Source organism: Teleopsis dalmanni, chromosome X, assembly GCF_002237135.1.
Source record: "Teleopsis dalmanni isolate 2A chromosome X, ASM223713v2, whole genome shotgun sequence".
Lineage (NCBI taxonomy): Eukaryota > Metazoa > Arthropoda > Insecta > Diptera > Diopsidae > Teleopsis > Teleopsis dalmanni.
The window spans coordinates 95,608,667-95,631,916 of NC_051848.1; the positions used below are offsets into that span (position 1 = coordinate 95,608,667).

Sequence of the window (23,250 nt, forward strand, 5' to 3'; positions counted from 1 at the left end):
AATGAATCAATTCATGCTTCTTTATTTGATTGCTTGTGATCAGAGCTGTGCAATAATGATTACATTTGTAATTAGATTACACTCAATTATAAATTACTGAGTAATTTAATTGATAATTGAATTTCCAGATTATATGTGTAATTTAATTGAAAACCTCAATTACGAATTACAGTATAATCTTAATTTGTAATTTAGTTTCTGAATTACAGTCATAATTGAAATTGAAAAACCAAATTTCAAATTACGTGTAATTTGCAAAAATAATCTAGAGAAGAAGAAGCATTGAAACTTTTGAAAGATGATAAACGAATCGAAACTATGGTTGGATTTTGGGTTGTAAGTGGCCCGCATTTTGTTTGCGCCTTCATTCATAGTATTTTGTTGGGTTGCTTGTTTTTGTTTTTTACATTTGGTGTATAGAAGTGTTCCATTAGAACTTCAAAGCAGATCAAGAGGCAGAAAATTTTTTCTTTTGTACGCAAATCGAAATCTGAGTATGTTGCATTGTTGCTTTTTTTCATGAAGTTGTCAATTTAATATTGCTTTTTTTTTTGTATTTCTGTCTTGTGCAGTGATCGAAAATATGTATTTAGAAATGTGTATACTTGTTTCATTTGTTCGGTTGCGTGTGTACTTTTCTATGCTTTTGCTCTATGATATTTGTTTGTTTTGCTTGTATGTTTTTTTTGTTTTGGATTGTAGTTTTTTTTTATGAAATTCAGGAAGGTGTCTACTTCGCATGATTTTTTTTTGTTTTAAGCGCTGATATGCATGTGTGTCAGAATGTGTATACATTTTGTTGTTTTTTTTGTTTAATTGATTGAACATTTGACTACGAGTTGCGCGTAAATTTTTTAAAGCAAATTTGAAAAGATCGTTGTTTTTGTGCATCAAATAAATATATGCAAATTTGTAAGCAGTATATGTATGTGTGTACAATGTGTATGCAAATAATATAATTTTATCTGTAATGAGATTATGCCTACATTTATGTTTTAAGAATTATTTTTATTGCTAAATACGATTTAGAAATTATAATAACAAAAATGAGTAAAAATATGTAGTTTAAGAATAAAATTTTTGGACAAAGTCTTATGCTGGATGTATATTTGGTTTTGTATGTGCAATCATTTTTTATTGAATATTTATTAAATGGTTAATTGCGTACAATGTTTAATTTTTCCCTGTTATATACGTATATGTGTATTTTTATATTTCTGAATATAATCAATAATTTTAATAACTAATTTTTATTAATATCGTCTAGTGATAATATGCATGTATATATAAAATTTTTAAAATTATATATTTCAATATTTTGTAGCAATGTGATAACAATACCAAATATACTTTAAAAATTTATATTTCAATTTAATATGAATGCACTTGTTACAAATATTTTCAGAAAAAAATCAACAGTAATAAGCCTGCATTTAAGTGTTTTGCCCAGTTTTATGTTTTTGTTTTTTGTTTTAAGCGAATGTGTGTACTTTTCTTCTTTTTTTTTGGTTTGACTGATTTCACATTTGCTTATGCGTACCGCCTGAATTTTTCTAAGCAAATTTGCGAAGATCGTTGTTTTTGTAAGCAGTATATGTGTGTACAACGTGTATGCAAATATAAGTACAAGTTTATCTTTATGCCTACATTTGTTTTTTTAAGCGATAATGTGCATATTGATACGTTTTGTTGATTGTCTAGTTGATGAAGAATAAAGAAAAGAAAAAATTTAACTTACGCGCTTTGGTTTTATAATTTAAGACAGATTAAAAGTGTTTGTAAATTAGTTCAAGAAAATCTTTATTGAAAAATTTATTTAAATAATGTATATAAAAAAGATATGAAATTTAATTATATATTGTTTTATATCTTATACTTTCAGTTTGCGTATTTTTAAATGAATTATTAGAAAAATTTATTTATGGAATATCTTTAATTTTGTATATCATATTTAAGAATACATACATATGTATATGCCAACAACAACGCTTATTTATTAAATGTATATATTTATTAAATTAAAATTTAAGTTAATGATGAGATAATTTAATTGTGGGAAAATTGAAACATGTATTAAAAATTGCAGTTGCATAATTTAGCACAAGCTAAATTTTTCCTTTTCTTTATTTTAACTCAACTGTACAATCAAGTAAATATAATAAAATGCATATTATCGCTTACAAAAACAAATGTACGCAAACCTTATGAGCAAAACAAATTATATTATTTGCACACAAATTGATATACATATACTGCATAAAAACAACGATCTTGCCAAATTTGATAAAAAAAATGCACACGCTTCGCATAAGCAAATGTAGAATCGTCAAACCAAAAAAGAAACAACAAAATGTTTACACATTCGCTTAAAACAAAAAACAAAAAAATAAAATTGGGCAAAACCACCCTTAAATGCATGCTCATTACTCAGCTTTCCATGATAATTTTTTTCTCAAATATTTGCACCAAGTGCATTCATATTAAATTGAAATTCAAATTTTTAAAGTATATTTGGTATTGTTATCACATTGCTACAAAATATTGAAATATATAATTTTAAAAATTTTATATATACATGCATATTATCACTAGACGATATTAATAAAAATTAGTTATTAAAATTATTGATTATATTCAGAAATATAAAAATACACATATACGTATATAACAGGGAAAAATTAAACATTGTACGCAATTAACCATTTAATAAATATTCAATAAAAAATTATTGCACATACAAAACCAAATGTACATCCAGCATAAGACTTTGTCCAAAAATTTTATTCTTAAACTAGATATTACCATATTACTACTCATTGTTGTTATTATAATTTTTAAATCGTATTTAGCAATAAAAATAATTCTTAAAACATAAATGTAGGCATAATCTCATTACAGATAAAATTATATTCTTTGCATACACATTGTACACACATACATATACTGCTTACAAATTTGCATATATTTATTTGATGCACAAAAACAACGATCTTTTCAAATTTGCTTTAAAAAATTTACGCGCAACTCATAGTCAAATGTTCAATCAATTAAACAAAAAAAAAACAACAAAATGTATACACATTCTGACACACATGCATATCAGCGCTTAAAACAAAAAAAAATCATGCGAAGTAGACACCTTCCTAAATTTCATAAAAAAAACTACAATCCAAAACAAAAAAAACATACAAGCAAAACAAACAAATACCATAGAGCAAAAGCATAGAAAAGTACACACGCAACCGAACAAATGAAACAAGTATACACATTTCTAAATACATATTTTCGATCACTGCACAAGACAGAAATACAAAAAAAAAACAGCAATATTAAATTGACAACTTCATGAAAAAAAGCAACAATGCAACATATTCAGATTTCGATTTGCGTACAAAAGAAAAAATTTTTCTGCCTCTTGATCTGCTTTGAAGTTCTAATGGAACACTTCTACACACCAAATGTAAAAAACAAAAACAAGCAACCCAACAAAATACTATGAATGAAGGCGCAAACAAAATGTGGGCCACTTACAACCCAAAATCCAACCATAGTTTCGATTCGTTTATCATCTTTCAAAAGTTTCAATGCTTCTTCTTCTCTAGATTATTTTTGCAAATTACACGTAATTTGAAATTTGGTTTTTCAATTTCAATTATGACTGTAATTCAGAAACTAAATTACAAATTAAGATTATACTGTAATTCGTAATTGAGGTTTTCAATTAAATTACACATATAATCTGGAAATTCAATTATCAATTATAATTACTCTGTAATCGTAATTTAATTTGTAATTTAATTGATTTTGCACAGCTCTGCTTGTGATCTAATCTTCCATCTTATAGCTACTGCATATATGCTCTATGAACTGCATAATTAATACTGGATATAGTTGTGACATAAACTTATACTGAGAAAAAAAGTGGTAATATATTAAAGTTTTGCATATGTAAAATATTAATACAAAGGTTTTTATAAGAAATGTGCAAGCCTAATCGATTCAACAATATGTAACATAGTAGTCTAATATTATTGTTTTTCCTTTTTCGTTTATCCAAATTGTTTATGAAAGTTGTTACAATTGAATCCTAAAATACGGAAGCCAAAAATATTCCAGCCGATTGTTGAGTTGGTGGTCATTTGGAAGCACTATCTCCGGACTCTATCCATTCTTTGGCTTATTGTTTTCCCTCAGGTGTAAAGTAATGGATTCATGTTTCGTCTATTGTCAATACTCGACAATTCGCTCACAGTCAGCTAGATTCTGCATTAATGTTTCCAAACAATGTTTCGAATGATGAATTTCGATGGCACCCATCTTGCCGAGCTCTTTTGGACGTCCCGGACGCTCTTCATGAAAAACGCTCGTACGTCCACGTTTAAATTCAGCTTTTCAAAATTTTATTGTTCTGACTTTATTCTGGCGTTGCCACCTGTTGTGAAGTCAGACAATTAATTATTGATCCACTTATCTCTTTAAAGACAATGGTAGAAAGTATTTTAATACCAACACATATGAAGTATTGTAATTAGAAGATAATCAAATTAAATGAAGTCCTTTGCAGAGATGTTATGCCACAAAAGCAATTAATAAAAATATAGTAAAACCTTTTCTAATCGTAATTCTATTAAATTTGTTTAGATTTTCAAATACATATAGCTGCGTTATAAACATATAAATGCGAAGCTGAAATTTTTTGGTCGCTGAATTCTCAATGCTTTTGTATAAATAAAAATGGAACTTCTGTAAGGGTAAAGCTAACTTTTTTCAGTTTATTACACAGCTTTTTACTAGTTTATCGAATGTTTTTTATAATTAATTCTCTAAATTCTGTAAATACCTTATCAACTGCGTAGTATTACTCATGTTTTCACTTAAATTCTTTTGACTTGTGGCGGCTATATAATATCCCTGTCCATAAACGAACGTCCAAATGAATAATACGACACTTGCTATTGGAAAAAAAGTAGAATGTAGAGAAAAGCGACAAACGACGCACCAACATTAGCGCCTACAACGAATATATTAATTTAGTGTAACTTAATGTGTGATAATAAATCTTTGTGTTTGGAAATATATATAACATACAAGAGTCTAATTCAACATACCTCTACAGACTTAAGGAAAAACTTTTTATATATAAGTATGTATTTAATGTAAATTTGATTTTATAATTAAATATAAGGGATATGATAGAAAAATTGTTTTTTAACCAGTAGAGTTTTGAACACTTGTAAATTACTGTTATTATTTTATTACAATAAAAGTTAGTTAAGTTTTTTGCTCACCATTTAGCTGTTTCGAATAATGCAAAATAATCAAAGTCAGTTGTCTTCGGAAGAACTAATTAGGTTTGACCAATTAAAAACTTTGTAAACACCTATCTGGCATCAGTGGTCTATTGAAAAATTTTTTGGACTTAACCAATAAAAGTTTTTTAAGTTACAAGTTTTAAGTTCAAGTTTAAACTTAAACCAAATAACATATTATTTACTTTTTGGACAAACGATTCCACACCTTACTTGATGTGTGTTCTTCTGTATTGTGGTGCTTAGAATCTATTATCTTAGCATTGATTCCAAAACAAAGATTTTAAAAATAGTATAAATCTTACCGTAATTCATTAAATGATGTTACAATAGAGGCTGTTGCACATAGTGCAAGTATTACGCGTTGGAGTATAGGAGAAGTGTGGGCGTTAAGCATAGCTTATCCTGCAATAATATCTTCATCACATATTTAAGGAGGTGGCCCTATGGACTTCTTGTCTATACAAATGACTGAATACAAATCACAAAAGTTGGTGATGTTTTGTTGTAAATCTAAACTTCCGCATAAGAGTTCAAAGCATTAATCCTAATATCATGTCGGATCTTTAACTAATTTTTACTATTTTTCAAAAAAAGATAATTATGACAACATTAATTTTGTTTACCTAACAAACAACAAATACACAACAAACATTATATGTATATTTATATATATATATATATATATATATATATACAAAGAAATAATAAAATAAAAATCAAAAATTTTTTAATATACATATATTCTAGAATTAAAGAGGTTTTTTCGAACAGTAGCGAAATACAACAACAAAAATTTTATTTTTTATATTATTTTAATTAATTGAATTTTTGGCTGACCATACAGCTGTTTCGAGTATTGCCAAATACCCATCATCAGTGGTGTTGGAAATAATTCTTGTATTTAATTATTCGTAAATAATTATTTTTGAGACTGCAAGTGCTAGGAATCGAACTTGGGTCCTGCCAAATGTGAAGCTCAGAATCAGCGCACCTTAACCAACTGATTCAAAGCCGTACTGACTTTTTTTTTTGTTCGCATATTTTTCTGGAGAATTGTTACTATTACTATGAAAGTTTTTATTAACAGTTTTACTTGCTGTGTTTATATTAGAACGAAATCATAAACCAGCTGTAGAATAATTGAATTAATTAATTAATTATAATTTTATTTTCAACTGTTAAACTTCAATACTATTCTGTTCGTAGAGGCATTATTTGTTGCTAGAATTATATATAGTTTAGAATTATATACATATATTAAAGTATTAACTAAATATTAATTAAAATTAAATATATATTAACCAATAATATAATGTAATTGTTACCTAATAAAAATAAAAATTAGTGTTATTACAATCCAATAATCCAATCATGATGTATTCTATTGTCTATATTGCACTAATTTTTGCCGATCACTTTTTTATAGAGGTGGGCTACATTCTCCGTGTCCGTCTTGTTATTTATTCTTTTATTTTGCGGTATTTGCACGATATGTAGTGTCATTCTCTTTTTATAAATCCTCTTTTCGCTCAATACCTCTGCCTGTTCAAAAAATATTATCCTAAATTTTTATTTCATAACTAACTAAATACCTACAATTAATATTAATTCTTTACAACCGAATTGCTTGTTAACATTCCTTTTTGCGTTATGTGTATAAATGCCTTTTATAATTGGCAGCAATAAATGTCAAACTTGGCTTCAACTTAATTTATAAATCGACTTGCTGATGTCGTTAGTGAAAAATCCATCCATAAACCAATATATATGTACATGTTGATTATATGTGAGCATATTAATATTCAGTGCCAACACTCTCGTTTTCATCGGCATTACTTGAGTATCAGCATGGCTTTATCTGTGATTTTTTGCTTGATGTATTGCATGTACATTGACTTAAGGTTAACACAAATAAAGGAAGAAGAATGTAATAAAAAAAATATTTTTAAAAAAATATACAAATTATCCTCGAAATATATGTTCACTTATCATATGTATACACATATGGATCCATATGGACATACATATATATTCATGTAGATGTTATACACATACACAGCGTGTAAGTTAAAACCCTAAATTAACATAACGGCACTGCGCCACTTTTTAACACTTTTGTATCTTCAGAATGCGTACTCAGATATTGCGCATTAAAATATCTCACGACGCCTACGCGCGCTCACTTATCTAAACATATTCAGGCTTAATGCCTATACTTTATATGGCAAGAATGATGCAAAAGAAAACAAAGTTGTTTTCTTTCAAGGCGCAACTATGTTGCGAAAAACACATCAAGTATCATTTGAAATACTTGATCGATGAAATGTTCAATTATTATTGGACATTAATATCGTCATCTGGCTACTGACGCCAAAGCTAAATACGCTTACGAGGCGCTTTAGAAAATAGAAGCTCCAATCCTATTAGATGGAGAAAAGACGCTTCTAGAAAACTCTTAGGAATTTTAGAAGCTGGAATCTAATTGGACAAAATCCAATTTCAGAATTTCAATAATGACTTCAGTTATTCATCACAAAAAATATAAGAGTTTGTCTGGAGGAGGATTGAAAAAGTCAAGTCTAAAAACAAACCTAAAAATTTGTAGTATATTATATATATACTAAATAAAATAAAATTACATAATTTTTTAAAAATAATAACTCACGTTTAATTTAATTAATTTGTATGTACCCAGCGGCACCATTATGCCAGCGCTGAAAAAGTAAGCGAGGAGGTAATCGCTCATTGTTTTTATTTTTCTTTGTTTTGTGTTCGACATAAGTAATTTCGGGGTTCAAATTATAAAAGAATGAAGAAGAAGAGAATATGAATATGAAAAATTCCTTGTTTTGCCTGCATATTATACATTTAATTTGTTTTTGATTTTAGTAAAGTTCGTCATATTAGTGCAGTAAACATTTTTTGATTTTTAAAATCTAAATAAAATCAAAATTTGTGAATTCAATATAAACTAACTGTAAATCTATGCAAAATTAAGTAAATATATTTAAAATGATAATTGTAATTTTTTTTATTGTATTATGTAGATGCATCTGTAAGACGTTGTAAATGTTTAGTGAAAAAGACAAAGGAAGAAAAAGGAAAATCTCTATACTAACATTCCCACAAAATAATATCTATCTATACATACATATATAAAATCGTTTGTTCGTCTCTTCGTTACTCAATAACTTTTTAATGACTTAACTAATCTTCTTGATACTCTCAGATCATACTTATATAGTTTTTCGGCGTAACATAGGCTATTACAATAATCGATATTAGTTATAATTTTAGCTTAAATAATAAATTTAATAATTTCAGTATCATTCAAACTGTCCGACAGCTTGAATGATACTGATTTTCTTTTTGTTTATTTATGTGTATTTTTGTGTATATTGTTCGAACTTTTGCGAAATAGCAGAAATGACAGATAAAATAGAAATCCTACATGTTAATTGAAATAAACTGAAAATTGGTCAAAATATTTTTTTTTAATAAATGCATTTATGTTATATAATAATGTTTAATTTAAATGAAATTATATTTTTCAATATGTATTTGAAAGAAATAATAATTTCATATGATATTTAATTTCACCAATTTTTTATTATATATTTATTTAAAATGAAGCATTTAGAAGCTTGCAAATAAATTAATTGCATTAAATTGTATCTTATTAGTTTGTAATTTAATTTTGCATATTTAAATTAAAACGGTTTAGTAAATTGCTGTTATATTTTTATACAAAGCAATTTAATTCCATTTAACTTTTATACATTTAATTGTATGAGAATTTCACGAATCTTTTTTATTTAATTTTTATATTATTTATTTGTTTTAAATTATTATTACATAATTTAAATTGTAAATGTAAATTTTTAATTGAAATTTATTCAAATTAATTTGTCAAGTTATTATACTTCATGGCAACCATGGAAAGCGTGCCAAATACATCATGTAACGAGAATTTGTTCGAATGTCGTATTTTATCCCAGGTTTGAAATGCTGTAACTATTTTCAAGCAATTATTTTTGACTACGAAAATAAAATAAGCAAAATGCAAATGCAACAACAAAACGTACAATCACGATTGTACACAGTTTTGTGTACACACATTTGTATTGTGTACGTTTTGTTGTGGCATTTGCTTTTTGCTTATTTTATTTTCGTAGTCAAAAATAATTGCTGCTTGAAAATAGTCACAGCAGAACATATACACGACGATTTAACGCTCCAACTATAAATGAAGTCGCTGTTTTAATAGTTGGCGAACAGTTTGAAAAACGAGACATTAAAATTATGCGTAAAGATAAAACATGGCAAACAATTGAAGATACTCATCGTTCATATGATGCATTGCAATATCCCTTAATATTTTGGGAGGGAGAAGATGGATATCAAATCAATATTAAACAACAAAATCCATTAACTGGTGTGTAGTTTTGTAACTGATTGAATAGATTCCGTTTAGTAACTATTTAATAAATTATTTTCAGATGAAGAAACAAACAAAAATGTTAGCGCAATGAACTATGTTACTCATATCGTTTGATGATCCAAAACCATGAATATAATTACATTTCGTCACTAGGAAAGGAATATATAGCTGACATAACACATATTAAAAATATCACCTGGATACTCAAAGCAAGAAGTAGCATGATACAGCTAAATGGAAACAGATTTGATATATATACGAGTAGATCTGCGCTCTGTAGTATGTGTAATTTAGATGAGACTGAAGATATTGTACATTTTCTTGGTCGTTGTCCTATTCTACAAGAGTTCCGATTGACTTGCTTTGGTAAAGCTATTCTATCTTATGAAGGCATTATAAATGTTTTAAACGGTTCGGAGGTAGAATGGGTAAGAGTAGCAGAATATGTAAAAAATTGTATAGCATATCGGTATTATTTAATATCACAATATAATAATTAATATATAGTTTGTGGCTCTTCTATCATTTATAATGTGTTTATACTAGTTTATTGTTATACTCAATATTGCACAACTACTTTTAATAATACTATTACAATATAAGTCGACGGACGACATCGTGTCACAGTCGCTATTTTAATTATATTTATTTTTATATTTATTTATATATTAATTTAAGATACATCATATTGTAAAAATGAAATTTAAAATGAAAATAAATACACATACATACATAATCACATTTTAAAGTGCCGTCAATTATTTCATCAATACGTAGTCGATATGTACGCGAAAATTGAAAGCGAACAATTGCGATACATTCGATTCAACCAAACAAAATTGCGTGCAGAAGAGTATATGCATCTACGCGATGCTCTTAATAATAATATAGATGGGAATTTGAACCTTAGTAATATTGGTAATGTGTTCATACTTCCATCTTCATGTACTGGTGGCCCACGTCATATGCAAGAATACATCCAAGATGCAATGACGTACGTGAGTGCATATGGTCGACCAGATTTATTTATAACATATACATGTAATCCGCATTGGGATGAAATAAAAAAATTGTTATTACCTCGACAAACGCCGATTCATCGTCCCGATATTACCGCACGGGTGTTTAAACAAAAATTAAAATCTTTGATTGATTTAATTGTAAAACACTCTGTATTTGGAGAAACACGCTGCTGGATGTATTCTATTGAGTGGCAAAAAAGAGGTTTGCCACACGCTCATATTTTAATTTGGTGTGTTGAAAAAATCAGACCTGAAGAAATTGATAAAATAGTTTCTGCAGAAATTCCAGATCCAAATGTTGACAAAGAGCTATTTGAAATTGTGACAAAAAATATGATACATGGTCCATGCGGAAATTTAAATATGACGTCACCTTGCATGGAAAATGGTAAATGCACAAAATGATTTCCAAAAGAGTTTGTTAGAGATACGATAACTGGAATTGATGGCTATCCTATATATCGTCGAAGAAATTCGGAAAATGGAGGCCAATACTTTTCACTAAAGTTGAGAAATATTGAATATGAAGTTGAAGTAGACAATAGATGGGTAGTGCCATATTCGCCAAGATATATAAAGCGCACATCAATGTAGAATTTTGTAGCTCCGTAAAATCAATAAAATACATTTGCAAATATATTCATAAAGGTAGTCCATATCACAGTATTTGCAGTTCAAAATATAAACGAAAATTATGAAATAACACGCCACCAAATGGGCAGATATATCAGCAGTAACGAAGCCATATGGCGAATTTTTGGTTTTCAAATACACGAACGAGATTCAGCTGTAATACATTTAAGTATACATCTTGAAAATGGTCAACGTGTTTATTTCAACGAACAAAATCCAATAGAAAGGGCATTAACAGCACAAAAAACTACGTTAACCGAGTTCTTTGAATTGAATAAACAACAAAATATTTTTGAGCAATACGCAAGAACTTTACTTCATTCGGAAGTTCCAACATATTTCACATGGAACAAAACTTTAAAAAAGTGGCAGTCACGTAAACGAGGTGTTGCAATCAATGGTTATCCAGGATTAGTTTCAGCAAACTCACTGGGTCGTTTATAAACTGTTCATCCAAAACAACGAGAGTGTTTTTTTTAAGACTGCTTTTGATAAATGTACGCGGTCTAACATCGTATGAGTATTTGAGAACTGTCAATGGTCAGCTATACAATACATATCATGATGCATGTAGAGAATTGCAATTGCTAGAAAATCATTGGGACATCATGCTCCGGGATGCAGTATTAAGTTCTTTTCCACATCAAATTCGTCAATTATTCGCTATATTGTTGACAACATGTTTTCCAAATAATCCCAAAGAATTGTGGGAAAAATATAAATGCTCAATGAGTGAAGATATACTACATAGACATATAACAACAAATCATGACTTAAATATTCAATTCAACCCTGAAATTTATGATGAAGCTTTGATTATGATATAAGACTTAACATATGTTTACTTATATCAAATCAACCACTTAAATTATTAGGATTGTATTCGCCAAATCGTTTGGCAACCGATCTATTTAACAATGATATGCAGCGCGAACTTCAGTATAGCTCTGAAGATTTGGTGAATTTGTTACAAGAAGCGAACAAATCTTAACGCACCAACAAAAGCTAATTTATGATCGGGTTTCGAATAGTGCTGTTCATATTCGAATTTACGAAGCATTCGAAGACTTCGAATATTCGAATAGTAAACGAAGTCTTCGAAGTTGGAAAAAACTTCGAAGTTTTTGTGAATTTTTGTTCTCGAAGTCTTTAAAGTTTAAATGTAGTGAAAAACTTCGAAGACTTCGTAAGCAAAAGGTGATATTCTATGCAGAAAATTAAAAACATGTTGTTTTTTTGTTTTTTTTTTTTTTCATAAAATTTATTTTATTATTAATATTAAATAAAAAATTTACATTTTAAATAACTTATATTTATTATTTATATTTAAAAAATCATATTTGAGAAAATTTTTAATATAATATAAAATACATGAAAATTTGATGAAATTAATATATTGTTTTTGTTATATTATTTGTAATGGAAATTTAAATTAATTTTCAAATTGAAACTTTTAAAATTAGTTATGAAAAAAAACAAATTACATTAAAAATTAATCATTAGACAGAAATGCTTTATTGTGATATACAAAAAGGTTTGCTTCCACATATACTGGGGCAAGACAACTGCGATTAGGAGTTACAATATTTCCAGCAGTTGAAAATACTCTTCTATTTAATGAGCAAAACTCATTTTTTCATAACTAATTTTCAATGTTTTAATTTGTGATTTTCTTTTTAAAGGAAAATGAAAATTTTTATAAAATTTCCATTACTAATAAAATCCATCAATATCAATATTTTCATATTATTACGTATATATTTTATATTATATTAAAAATTTTCTCAAATATGATATTTTAAATATAAATAATAACTATAAATAAGTTGTTTAAAATGTAAATTTTTTATTTAATATAAATAATATTTAATAATAACATATTTAATAATAATGCGTATTTAATAATAAAATAAATTTTATGTAATAAAATAAAACAAAAAAACATGTTTTTAATTTTCTTTAATTTTCACTTAAACTTCGAAGACTTCGAGAACAAAAATTCACAAAAACTTCGAAGTTTTTTCCAACTTCGAAGACTTCGTTGAAATGCAAATATTCGAATAATCGAAAAACTTCGAATTTTTAAAAACTTCGAATAATGTGAACAGCACTAGTTTCGAACGCAATTGCGGCAAAAGAAGGCGGCTTTTTTGTTTTGGATGCACCAGGTGGAACTGAAAAAACTTTCTTAATTTCAGTCATTCTTGCAAAGGTCACATCATTGTTTGGGATGAATCCACAATAGCACATAAGTATTCATTGAAAGCATTAAATCGAACACTTAAAGAAGACTTAAAATCGAACACTTAATTTTAGACAAACATTGCCAGTTATTCTACGTTCAACCTATGCTGATGAAATCAATGCTTGCCTTTAATCATCTATTTTGTGGCGACGTGTCCATATATTGCGAATTACCGAAAACATGCATGTTGGACTACAGAGAGATTTAGCTGCAGAACTGTTTGCCAAACAATTGCTGGATATTGTTAATTGAAACGTAAGTCTTCATGAAAATACGCACTTTATTAAATTGCCAGAAAAATTGTTAAATTCGAAAGAGGAATTAATAGAAAGCGTATTTCCTCACATATATCAAAATTATTAGGATCATCAATGGTTTCAAAGTAGAGCGATTCTGGCTGCCAAGAACTTAGATGGCGATGAAATCAATTTCAAAACTCAAGCTATACTGCCTGGTAATTTAATTTTGTTAAAATCCATCGGCACAGTGGTAGATGAAAACGAGATTGTGAATTCTCCCACTAAATTCTTAAATTCGCTTAATTTGCCAGGACTACCACCACACATTTACTTTTAAAAATTGGTTCACCAATAATTTTATTACGCAATCGAAATCCACCAAAATTATGCAATGGAACAAGATTAGTTACAAAAAGAATTATGATAAACTTAATTGAATCAACAATAATAAATGGATAATTCAGAGAGAAAATATATTGCTTCCCCGCATACCAATTATACCAACCGATGTTTCAATTCAATTCAAACGATTGCAATTTCCAATTCGTTTAGCATTTGCGATGACAATTAATAAATCTCAAAGTCAAACATTAAAAGTATGTGGACTGAATTTGGAAAATCCATATTTTTCGCATGGGCAACTATATGTTGCATATTACCGTGTTAAAAAACCTTCTGATCTATATATATACGCTTAAAATGGCCTAATTAAACTGTAAAAAAATCCTTTTCATTTGAAATGTAGTGCTTATAAGGATTTGAAATAACATGAAAATATTTGTAACATAAGTAATGCATGTGAGCTTTTTGCAGTTTCAAAAAAAAAAATTCAAAATAAAATTCGCATTAAATGCTAAAAGTTAAGTTGGCATATACGGACACTACTAATATTGCTCAGGCTTTATCCTTAAAATTATGCGGTTTAATTCTAGATACGGATTGCTTCTTCTTAACCTGATAATCTCTTTATCTACACAGATATTGGAATAACAACAAATATCACAACTCTGCTGAGCAAGGAAAATTAATTGCAAGAGGAAACAACGTTCATCGGGTCAGCTAGTTTTTTATATAAATATGTTAATATGTAAATAAGTTAATAAGTTAATATGTAAATATGTTAATATGTAAATATGTTAATATATAAATATGAAAATAAGTTGATATGTAAATACGTTAATATTTTAATAAGTTAAAATGTAAATAAGTTAATATTTTAATAAGTTAATATTTAAATAAGTTAATATGTAAATATATTATAATATTATTTTATGTAAATATTAATATTTTAATTTTATAAAACATAAACATAAAATATAATTCATCCATAAAAATGTTTGGTATTTTATTTAAAAATCAATAGAAAAGGTAAAATTGAAAAGGTAAGTAAATATACAGCGCTGATATGTTGGATTACCAATTTGAAAAGGTAAGCTAACATGTCAGCGCTGAAGTATTGTATTACAAATTTGAAAAGGAAACGATTCAGCGCTTGCCCGCAGTGTCATGTATGTGTTAACGTAATTAGGAGTTTCATTTGAAAAGTCAGCGCAAGGCATTATCATTCAGCGCTAAAGTATTCGATTGCCTCAGCGCTGAAAATCCCGGTGGGTGGGTACTGGCCGGCATATAAAGAAAACCAGGAAGCTTTTTATTAGATATAAAACTCAATATTTCTTTCATTAATTGTTATTTTTGCTTAGTTTTTGCTTAGAATATCACAAAAATATTTAAAATTGGCATCGTAGTAAAGCATTTCATCGCTTCACTTCATTTCAAAATACATCATCATCCTCTTCAGCAGCAACCACATCGCATGCTCGTCAAAAAGCGGCAAAGAACTCTGGCAAGAACACAAAAACAACATTTGCAACATCAACAACATAGCAACACTAATAAATGATATACATCATTTGGTGCCCATTTTGATTAATTACAAAATTTGACACAAAAGTGGCAATAACAACAACCAAAAGTCTCGAGTAATAAGTAAAAGCACCATATACAAACTGACATGACTAGTTAACATGGTTGAGGTAGGAGCTATACTAGTAGTAGTTCTGGTAAAAGAATTTGTAACAGTAGTAGGAAATGAAATACAATATATACATACATCTCCACAGTACTTGTATATAATTTATATTTATGTACCATTTTCAGTCACCATGAGCGATATGAGTTTGGATTTTGGACTAATGACAGGGGAAATAAAGAAGTGATTAATGATCTAATTGACGTCCTAAAGGCGTCATATTCAACGCTATATTTTAGTGATAAAAAAGTGACTTACTTCAGTTTTATTTACAATTTTTTTATTTAAATTTATTTTGAGTACTTCTTTAGCTCTTTTACATTTTTGGTTTTTTTTGTTTTTTTGTTTAAGAATTAATAGCATTCGTTATGCTGGCAGCATGTTAATTAGCATTTAACTAAATGCTAATAGCTTATTTGTATAGATAATTTTCTGTATTATAAGGCCTTAAATGTGCATAAGCTGAAAATTAAAAATTTTATAATAACATCACTACATAAGCCTATATAATTTAAAATTCTAAATTTAACAGGCATTACTTACACCTTTTTTTTGTATAATTTATTATGGTACTTTAAATTCATATACAGCCATAGTCAAAAGTATGTACACAAAACATTAATTTCATTTTCTTCTTTTTAATTGATCAATTTTTTAAAAAAATTTTTATTTTTATTAATTTAATATAATTAATATTTGGTTACACCACATTTGACATCAATAACTGTCCGCAACCTAGCTGCAATTGATCCAATCAAGTTGCGAATCAATTTGGGCCGAATATTCGCTATTTCAATCATGCTATCACTACGTTCTGGATTTTTATCAAAAGTCCTTTGCTATTTTATGAAGCTTCATACATTTTAAATGACATTAAGACCACTGCTCTGTGCAGGTCATAAAGAAACAGCATGATTGAACTCTTTTAAAATTGGATTAAGTCTACATACTTGATGACATGGTTTATTGTCATGTTGTAGAACGTAGTTATTGATTGGAAAGGGTCTATTTTCTGACGTTAAGACATGGTTATTTAAAATATCAATATAACCGAATTGATTTAAGGTGCCATTTGTCGGTACCAACTTTTCAAATCCATAGCATGATAGACATACCCAAAACATAACCGTGCCACCTTCACATCTATTGAGTGGCTGCACTGCTTTATTCTTTTGGCGTTGTCGTAAATGCATGGAGTGGCTATCAAATGAACCCTAGAATTGAAATGCAGACTTATCTGTCCATAACACATTCTAACAAAACTGTATAGGTTTCTTAAAATACTTAAAAGCAAATGAGGGAATATTTGATAGGGTCGTGGAGTATTGACTCTTTTGTACACCACATATGTATTGATATTAATATTTTTCAACCTGTGATGTAGTGTAGCATCACTAATAATCTTGCCAATCAACTTTTCTGATGATGCTGCTATTTTGACCGGACTTATTGTAGGATTTTCTACGAATACTCGTAATAATCTTCTGCATTCCCTTTGATTCATGCGAGGTTTCCGCCCAGTCCTTTTCAAATTTTTTAAATTTTCATATATGTTCTTTTATTTTTATTCACATCGTTTTATGTAAAATTTTGCATAACTTTACTAAATTCGTCGCCGAAATCCTACTCTTATATTAGGTATCAACCTCAGATCGAATTTCAACTGATAATTCCTTGGTTTTTATCATTTTCCTTAATAATTTCTGAAATTTTGAAATCTCTAAACTTTAGTTGTTTGTGAAAAAAGCTAACAACTGAACTTACTTAAAGGAAATCCTAGAATAAATGCTAATTAATGTTTTGTGTAAATACATTTGACGCGAAAAAATATGTGTAAATACTTCTGATAAGTAATAAGCATCAGCGCGGTTGCTTATATTTTTGTGAAATGAACAGTTATCTTTCCAATTTTATTTGATTCTGCATAGATAAAACTAAGTGACAACAAAAAAATTGTTTGCAACTCACGTACAACAACAACAATAAAACATGTTTTAATGCAATATGTACAAAAACTTTCGTTGCGTAAATACTTTTGACTATGGCTGTATAATATAGCTTAAGTCTTATATTAGTTTTTATTTCATTAACTAATTTTAATAGGTTTTGTATTTAAAATGGTTCATAGTTAATCAGTACTGCTTTTGAGCCTTAAATTTGGAAGGATACATGTTCAACCCATTGTATTTGCAAGTTCAAAAAAATGTTATACTAATAAAATTTTATACTAATATTTAAATGTATAATAAGAAAGAACAGGGTATTAGCTCCCATTTAAGTCGAGCACCGCGACCATGATTGATCTTTTGTGCTACAACAGACCCTAACTGAAGAAAAGACATTCCGCCTTTCGAATGAAGGCCAAAATGTCGGTTGTTGAGGACCTCCTAATGTCGGAAGGTGAAAGCAATTCGCGACCCAGTGATCTCCTCCTGGCCCAGATCAAAGCCGGGCAGTCACATAGAATGTGGCTGGTTTTCTCCTCTGCCTCCAAGCAGAGTCTTCAATCTATCTCTTCGGATAGGCCCATTTTATTGAGGTGGTAACGTAGCCCATGGTGACCCGTTAGATATCCCACTAGTAACCTCAACATTGTTCTGCTAAAGGAGAATATCTTATTATAATTATTGGGGAGAACCAGCTCTTTAGCCTGACGGTTACCTCGACTGTCGCGCCAGTAGCGATTTCTCTCGGTTGAGATCCAATTATTGATTAGAGACCTAGTTGTAGACCAACTTAATCCACAAAAAGTTTCTGGGCCACAGATTATAGTGGCAGATTCATTACCATTAATTACTGTGTGACCAGGCACCCAGCACAGTGCCACTTTATTATTGCTTGCCAGCTGCTGCAGTGTGTCATAGCAGTCTGCTAGAAGTTTTGAGAAATACTTCCAGGAGCATAACACTTTGATTGCTGCTTGACTATCTGAATAAATACAGATTCGGGCGCCTTTCAACCCCTTGTTAATGTTGATACGAGCGCAGATCTCGATGGCATGAACCTCAGCTTGGAAGACAGTGGGCCATACACAGCGCGAGCGAGATTCTGGTGTTTGGACCAAATATTCCAGCACCAACTCCTTCTTTGGTTTTTGAACCATCAGTATACCACGATATCACTTTTGGTTCGAGTCCAGGAGTGCCATTTACCCAGTCCAATCGATCGGGTATGAGGACTTCGAACTTCCTACCGAAGTGAAGTTCCATGTTCATGCGATCTGTCCTATCGCAGATCTCTATGCCAGGAACTAGTCTGCAGATAGAGTTTTGACTGACGAGACTTCCGTGCATGTTGATAACAGGGTGTAGCCTAGCTGCACTCATAGCTGCTGTCTTTTTAATAAAAAGGTGCAGAGGGGTGAGACCCACTATGGACTCCAGTGCCGATGTGGGACATGTTGGAATAGTTCCCGCCATAGCGTTGCATACGAGTCTTTGCAGTTTATTGCATTTGACTATTGCAGCATTTTGTTGCGCTTTGTTCCATCAAACAAGAGCTGCGTAGGATACAATGGGTCTGACCATTGTGCGGTATAACTATGATATAGTTCTAGGACTTATGCCCCACGTTCTACCATATGAGGTCCTACATGTCCACATGAACATGTGGCTTTGCCAATTATATTATTCAGGTGAGTGTTCCAGTTAAGACGCTTATCTAGGGTGACCCCTAAATATTTGACTTCATCGGAGCATTCAATAGCCGTATCTTTAATAGATAGGGACCCAATATTTACTTTGTACCTTCTGGAAAATGGTATGAATACCGCTTTTTTTGGGTTAATACTTAGGCCTTCTTTGGTACATCAATTCGAGACTTCGTGTAATGCTGTCTGCATTACATCTGTAACTGTGGTGTCAAATTTACCTGTGACAATGATTGCCAGGTCATCTGCGTAACCTATGGCATGATATCCAGATTGCTCCAGTTAAACTAGTAGGTCGTCGACTACCAGCGTCCATAACAATGGTGAGAGAACCCCATCCTGGGGGCAGCCCAGTACAGCATTAATGTTGACGATAGTGGTACCTTACTTGGACGATATGTTCCTATCACGCAACATTCTATCTATCCACGTTATTATACATGAGTCTATATCTTTACGGGCCAGTGCTCCAGATATGGATTCGTAAAATGTATTATCGAAAGCTCCCTTTACATCCAGAAATGCACATAAGGCGATCTCTTTAGATTGAAAGGTGCTTTCAATTTTGCTGACTAAATGATACAGCGCGACCTCTGTGGATTTGTGTGTTTGCAAGAGAAACTCGAGGGTATCTTTACGACCAGTAGTGAAGGATCCGTCGGGTGTTTTTAAAAGGTCTACTTCATTTGTTTTGGCCTTATTTAAAGCCTTGTGTAGTCTAGCAGCTTCAGGCAACTTATCAATACTATCACAATGGCTACGCCAGCTGGCCCGTTTGAACTGTCTGATTGAATTGTTGTAGTCGGTGAGTGCAGCTCTGTAATATTCCCAACTACCAGAGCGTTTTGCTCTATTGAATAAGCTCCTTACTAGTTTACGCTTATTAGCTAGTTGCGAGTTCCACCAAGGAACCTTACCTCTAATTGAGGCATTGCCTGCAACCGTGCTGTTGTAAAAGGAGGTTAGTAATACCTCACCTAAATGGTTTGCGGCCAACTCTATCTCTTCACAAGTTCTTAGTAGCCTAGGTAAAGAAAAATTTTTGGAACCCACCAAGTCCCTGTACCTAAGCCAGTTGGTTTTCTTTGGCTGGTACGCTTTATTTTGCTGTTCGGATATACCGGGAATTTCAAACCTAATATGTTGATGGTCTGAGAGGGACACCTCGTCCGACACATGCCAATTCCATATAGATTCCTCAATACCTCTGGTGCAAAGAGAGAGATCTAATACCTCTTCTCTAATTGAATTAATAAAAGTGGGTTTACTACCTTTGTTAGCGATACTTAATCCTAACGACGTAATATAATCTAATAGGTACTCACCCCTTTTGTTGTCGTTACTGCTCCCCCACACTGTGTGGTGAGCATTAGCGTCACAGCCCAAAATTAGCTGCCGCCCAGTGGACTTGCAGAAGTTAATCAGCTGTTGGACTTCCGATGGTGCAATGGTTTCTTCATCACCTGGGAAGTAGGCAGTGGCCATGACAATATCCGTCACCCCTCCTATTGTAGGTACTTCAACTAGGACCGCAACTAGGTCTCTAGAAATAAAATTTGTTAGCGGAAGATGTTTAACGTCTCCACCGATTAAGATAGCTGTACGTGGCACTGCTACGTGATAATAAGAATTATGCCTTGTTAGTTTATGTTAATTAAATTTGTAGATTAGAATCATACCAAAACCTTGCATCAGTGTCTTTCACAACTCCTTTTAGCTTTTTTTTATTACTGTTATTTTGTATTTTCTGCAATAGTCTGTTTTGCCTATCTTGTAAGCGTATTTCCGCAAGCAGAAACGCACAGTACCCACGCAGTTCCAATTCCAATTTTCATGTGCTAATCGTTTCTAAAGAAACTGATAATGTTGCTTTTTACTTTTGGAACTTTGAGTCATACATTTTAAAACTTTGTTAAGAATTTCTCTGAATTCTTCCCAAATGATATTATTATATACTCCTAGCTTGGTTTTTGTTTTGTAGAATTTTCCCATATCCAAAGTTCAATCATCTTAAATGTTTTGTTGTATTACTATATTTAGTAACTGTTCGAAATATATACATCTATCCCAACTAAATTTTCATTAACACTTTCCTGCATTTGCAAAAAATGAAGCAAATGAATTTGATTACTAATATCTAAAGATAAATTGTTCATATATGCTATGCAGGCCAGCAACTATGTCAGCATAAACAACGGTTTGTGTACAAATAATTAAACTATATGATATCTTTAAGCGATTGCTGTGATATCGTATGTCAACAGTAATGTCAATAAGCACAACCACTCAATAAATAAAAGACAAAGTAAATATTTATCTTATGTTTATTTAAAGTCAAACGAAGACTACATAATGTTGATTTAAATATTTCTATATCGATGCACTCTCCATTTATATGTCAATCGGATTATATAGATATTGTCTTAATATAGTTTGTAGTGCATGAATATATTTTTTTTTGTTGAATAAACCAACAAGATTGAAATTGTGAAGATAAAATTTTTACTTAAGCCAGGCACTTCAAATATTTTGTTAGAAATGAAACCCAACAAAATTTTTTTTTCAATTTATAAATTATTTATTGAATCTTTTTAAAAACGAAACTAACAATAAGTGGATCAAATCTTAAACTAAATTTACTTTTTTCCCTAAGCCATTGCTTTGGAAGAAACTATTGAGACATTGAATTATTTATAATAAGATAAGATTGAAAATTAAAATTAAAATTCAAATTAAAAACTAAAATTAATTTAAAAGAAAAATTTTTTTTTTAATTTATTTTCATATATTGAGATCTGTCTAAATACAGACAGAGCTTGTGAGCTAGAAGGGACTGTGCTCAGTAGTACATCCGTCTGTTGGAGTCGGACTCATTAAAGTTCCACTGGCGTTTGTTTGCGGAGGCGTGTGAACGTTCTTGCTTCTGCTATCATTCTGCTCATAAAGTGGTTGGGATGCTGTAACATACGTTTTTTGTGTTTACTGGCTTAGCTTTTTATAACATCCTTAACTACGGGAATGTTGAGATCGCGATGTATACATTCATTTGTTATATATCTAGGAGAATTTAAGATTAATCTAAGGGTTTCTGATTGAAATCGTTAGATAATCTCAATATCGGAAGATGCAGCAGTTCCCCAGAGTTCAATGCCATATGTTCGGATTGGTTTGAGTATCGCTTTGTAAATAAGAAGTTTATTTTCGACTGAGAGCTTTGAACTTTTGTTGAGTTCAATAGAGCTCCCGCAGTCTGATGCTAAGTGCTTTTCTTTTTGTAAAAATATGATGCTTCCAAGTTAGTTTCGTGTCAAAGTGTATTCCTAAATATTTTGCTTGGGTAGATTGAGGGATTAACACATCGTTAAGGCGTACCGGTGGGCAATTTTTCCTCCTCAGTGTAAAGGTTATTTGTGAAGACTTAGACTCATTTGCTTTTATTCTCCAGGTTTCAAGCCACTGGGAGATGTCATCTAGCGCTCGCTGAAGTTTGTTGGATGCTAACTGGTGATTGTCGTCTGTAGCAATTATCACAATATCATCAGCAAAAATTTCAATGTAAGTACCAATGGTGGTAAGCATGTAGTTAGTGAAGAGTAAGTATAACACAGGTCCCAAAACACTGTCATGTGGCACTCCAGCCTGAATTGGCTGCAAAATTAAAATTTCTTCTTGATTCG

The 23,250-nt window shown here is 30.3% G+C and overlaps 1 protein-coding gene across 1 annotated transcript; it reads right to left on the reverse strand.

Annotated features, from left to right (window-relative positions):
• Positions 1-19,957: 19,957 nt before the first annotated feature.
• LOC119688726 lies at positions 19,958-21,058 on the reverse strand. The gene has a single exon (XM_038103393.1). It carries the CDS (start codon positions 21,056-21,058, stop codon positions 19,958-19,960), a length of 1,101 nt encoding a protein of 366 aa, XP_037959321.1.
• Positions 21,059-23,250: the final 2,192 nt, after the last annotated feature.

What these genes read in the sequence shown, in the direction of transcription:
- LOC119688726 (XM_038103393.1), bottom strand. Translation starts at nt 21,058, where the DNA reads ATGGCCACTGCCTACTTCCCAGGTGATGAAGAAACCATTGCACCATCG.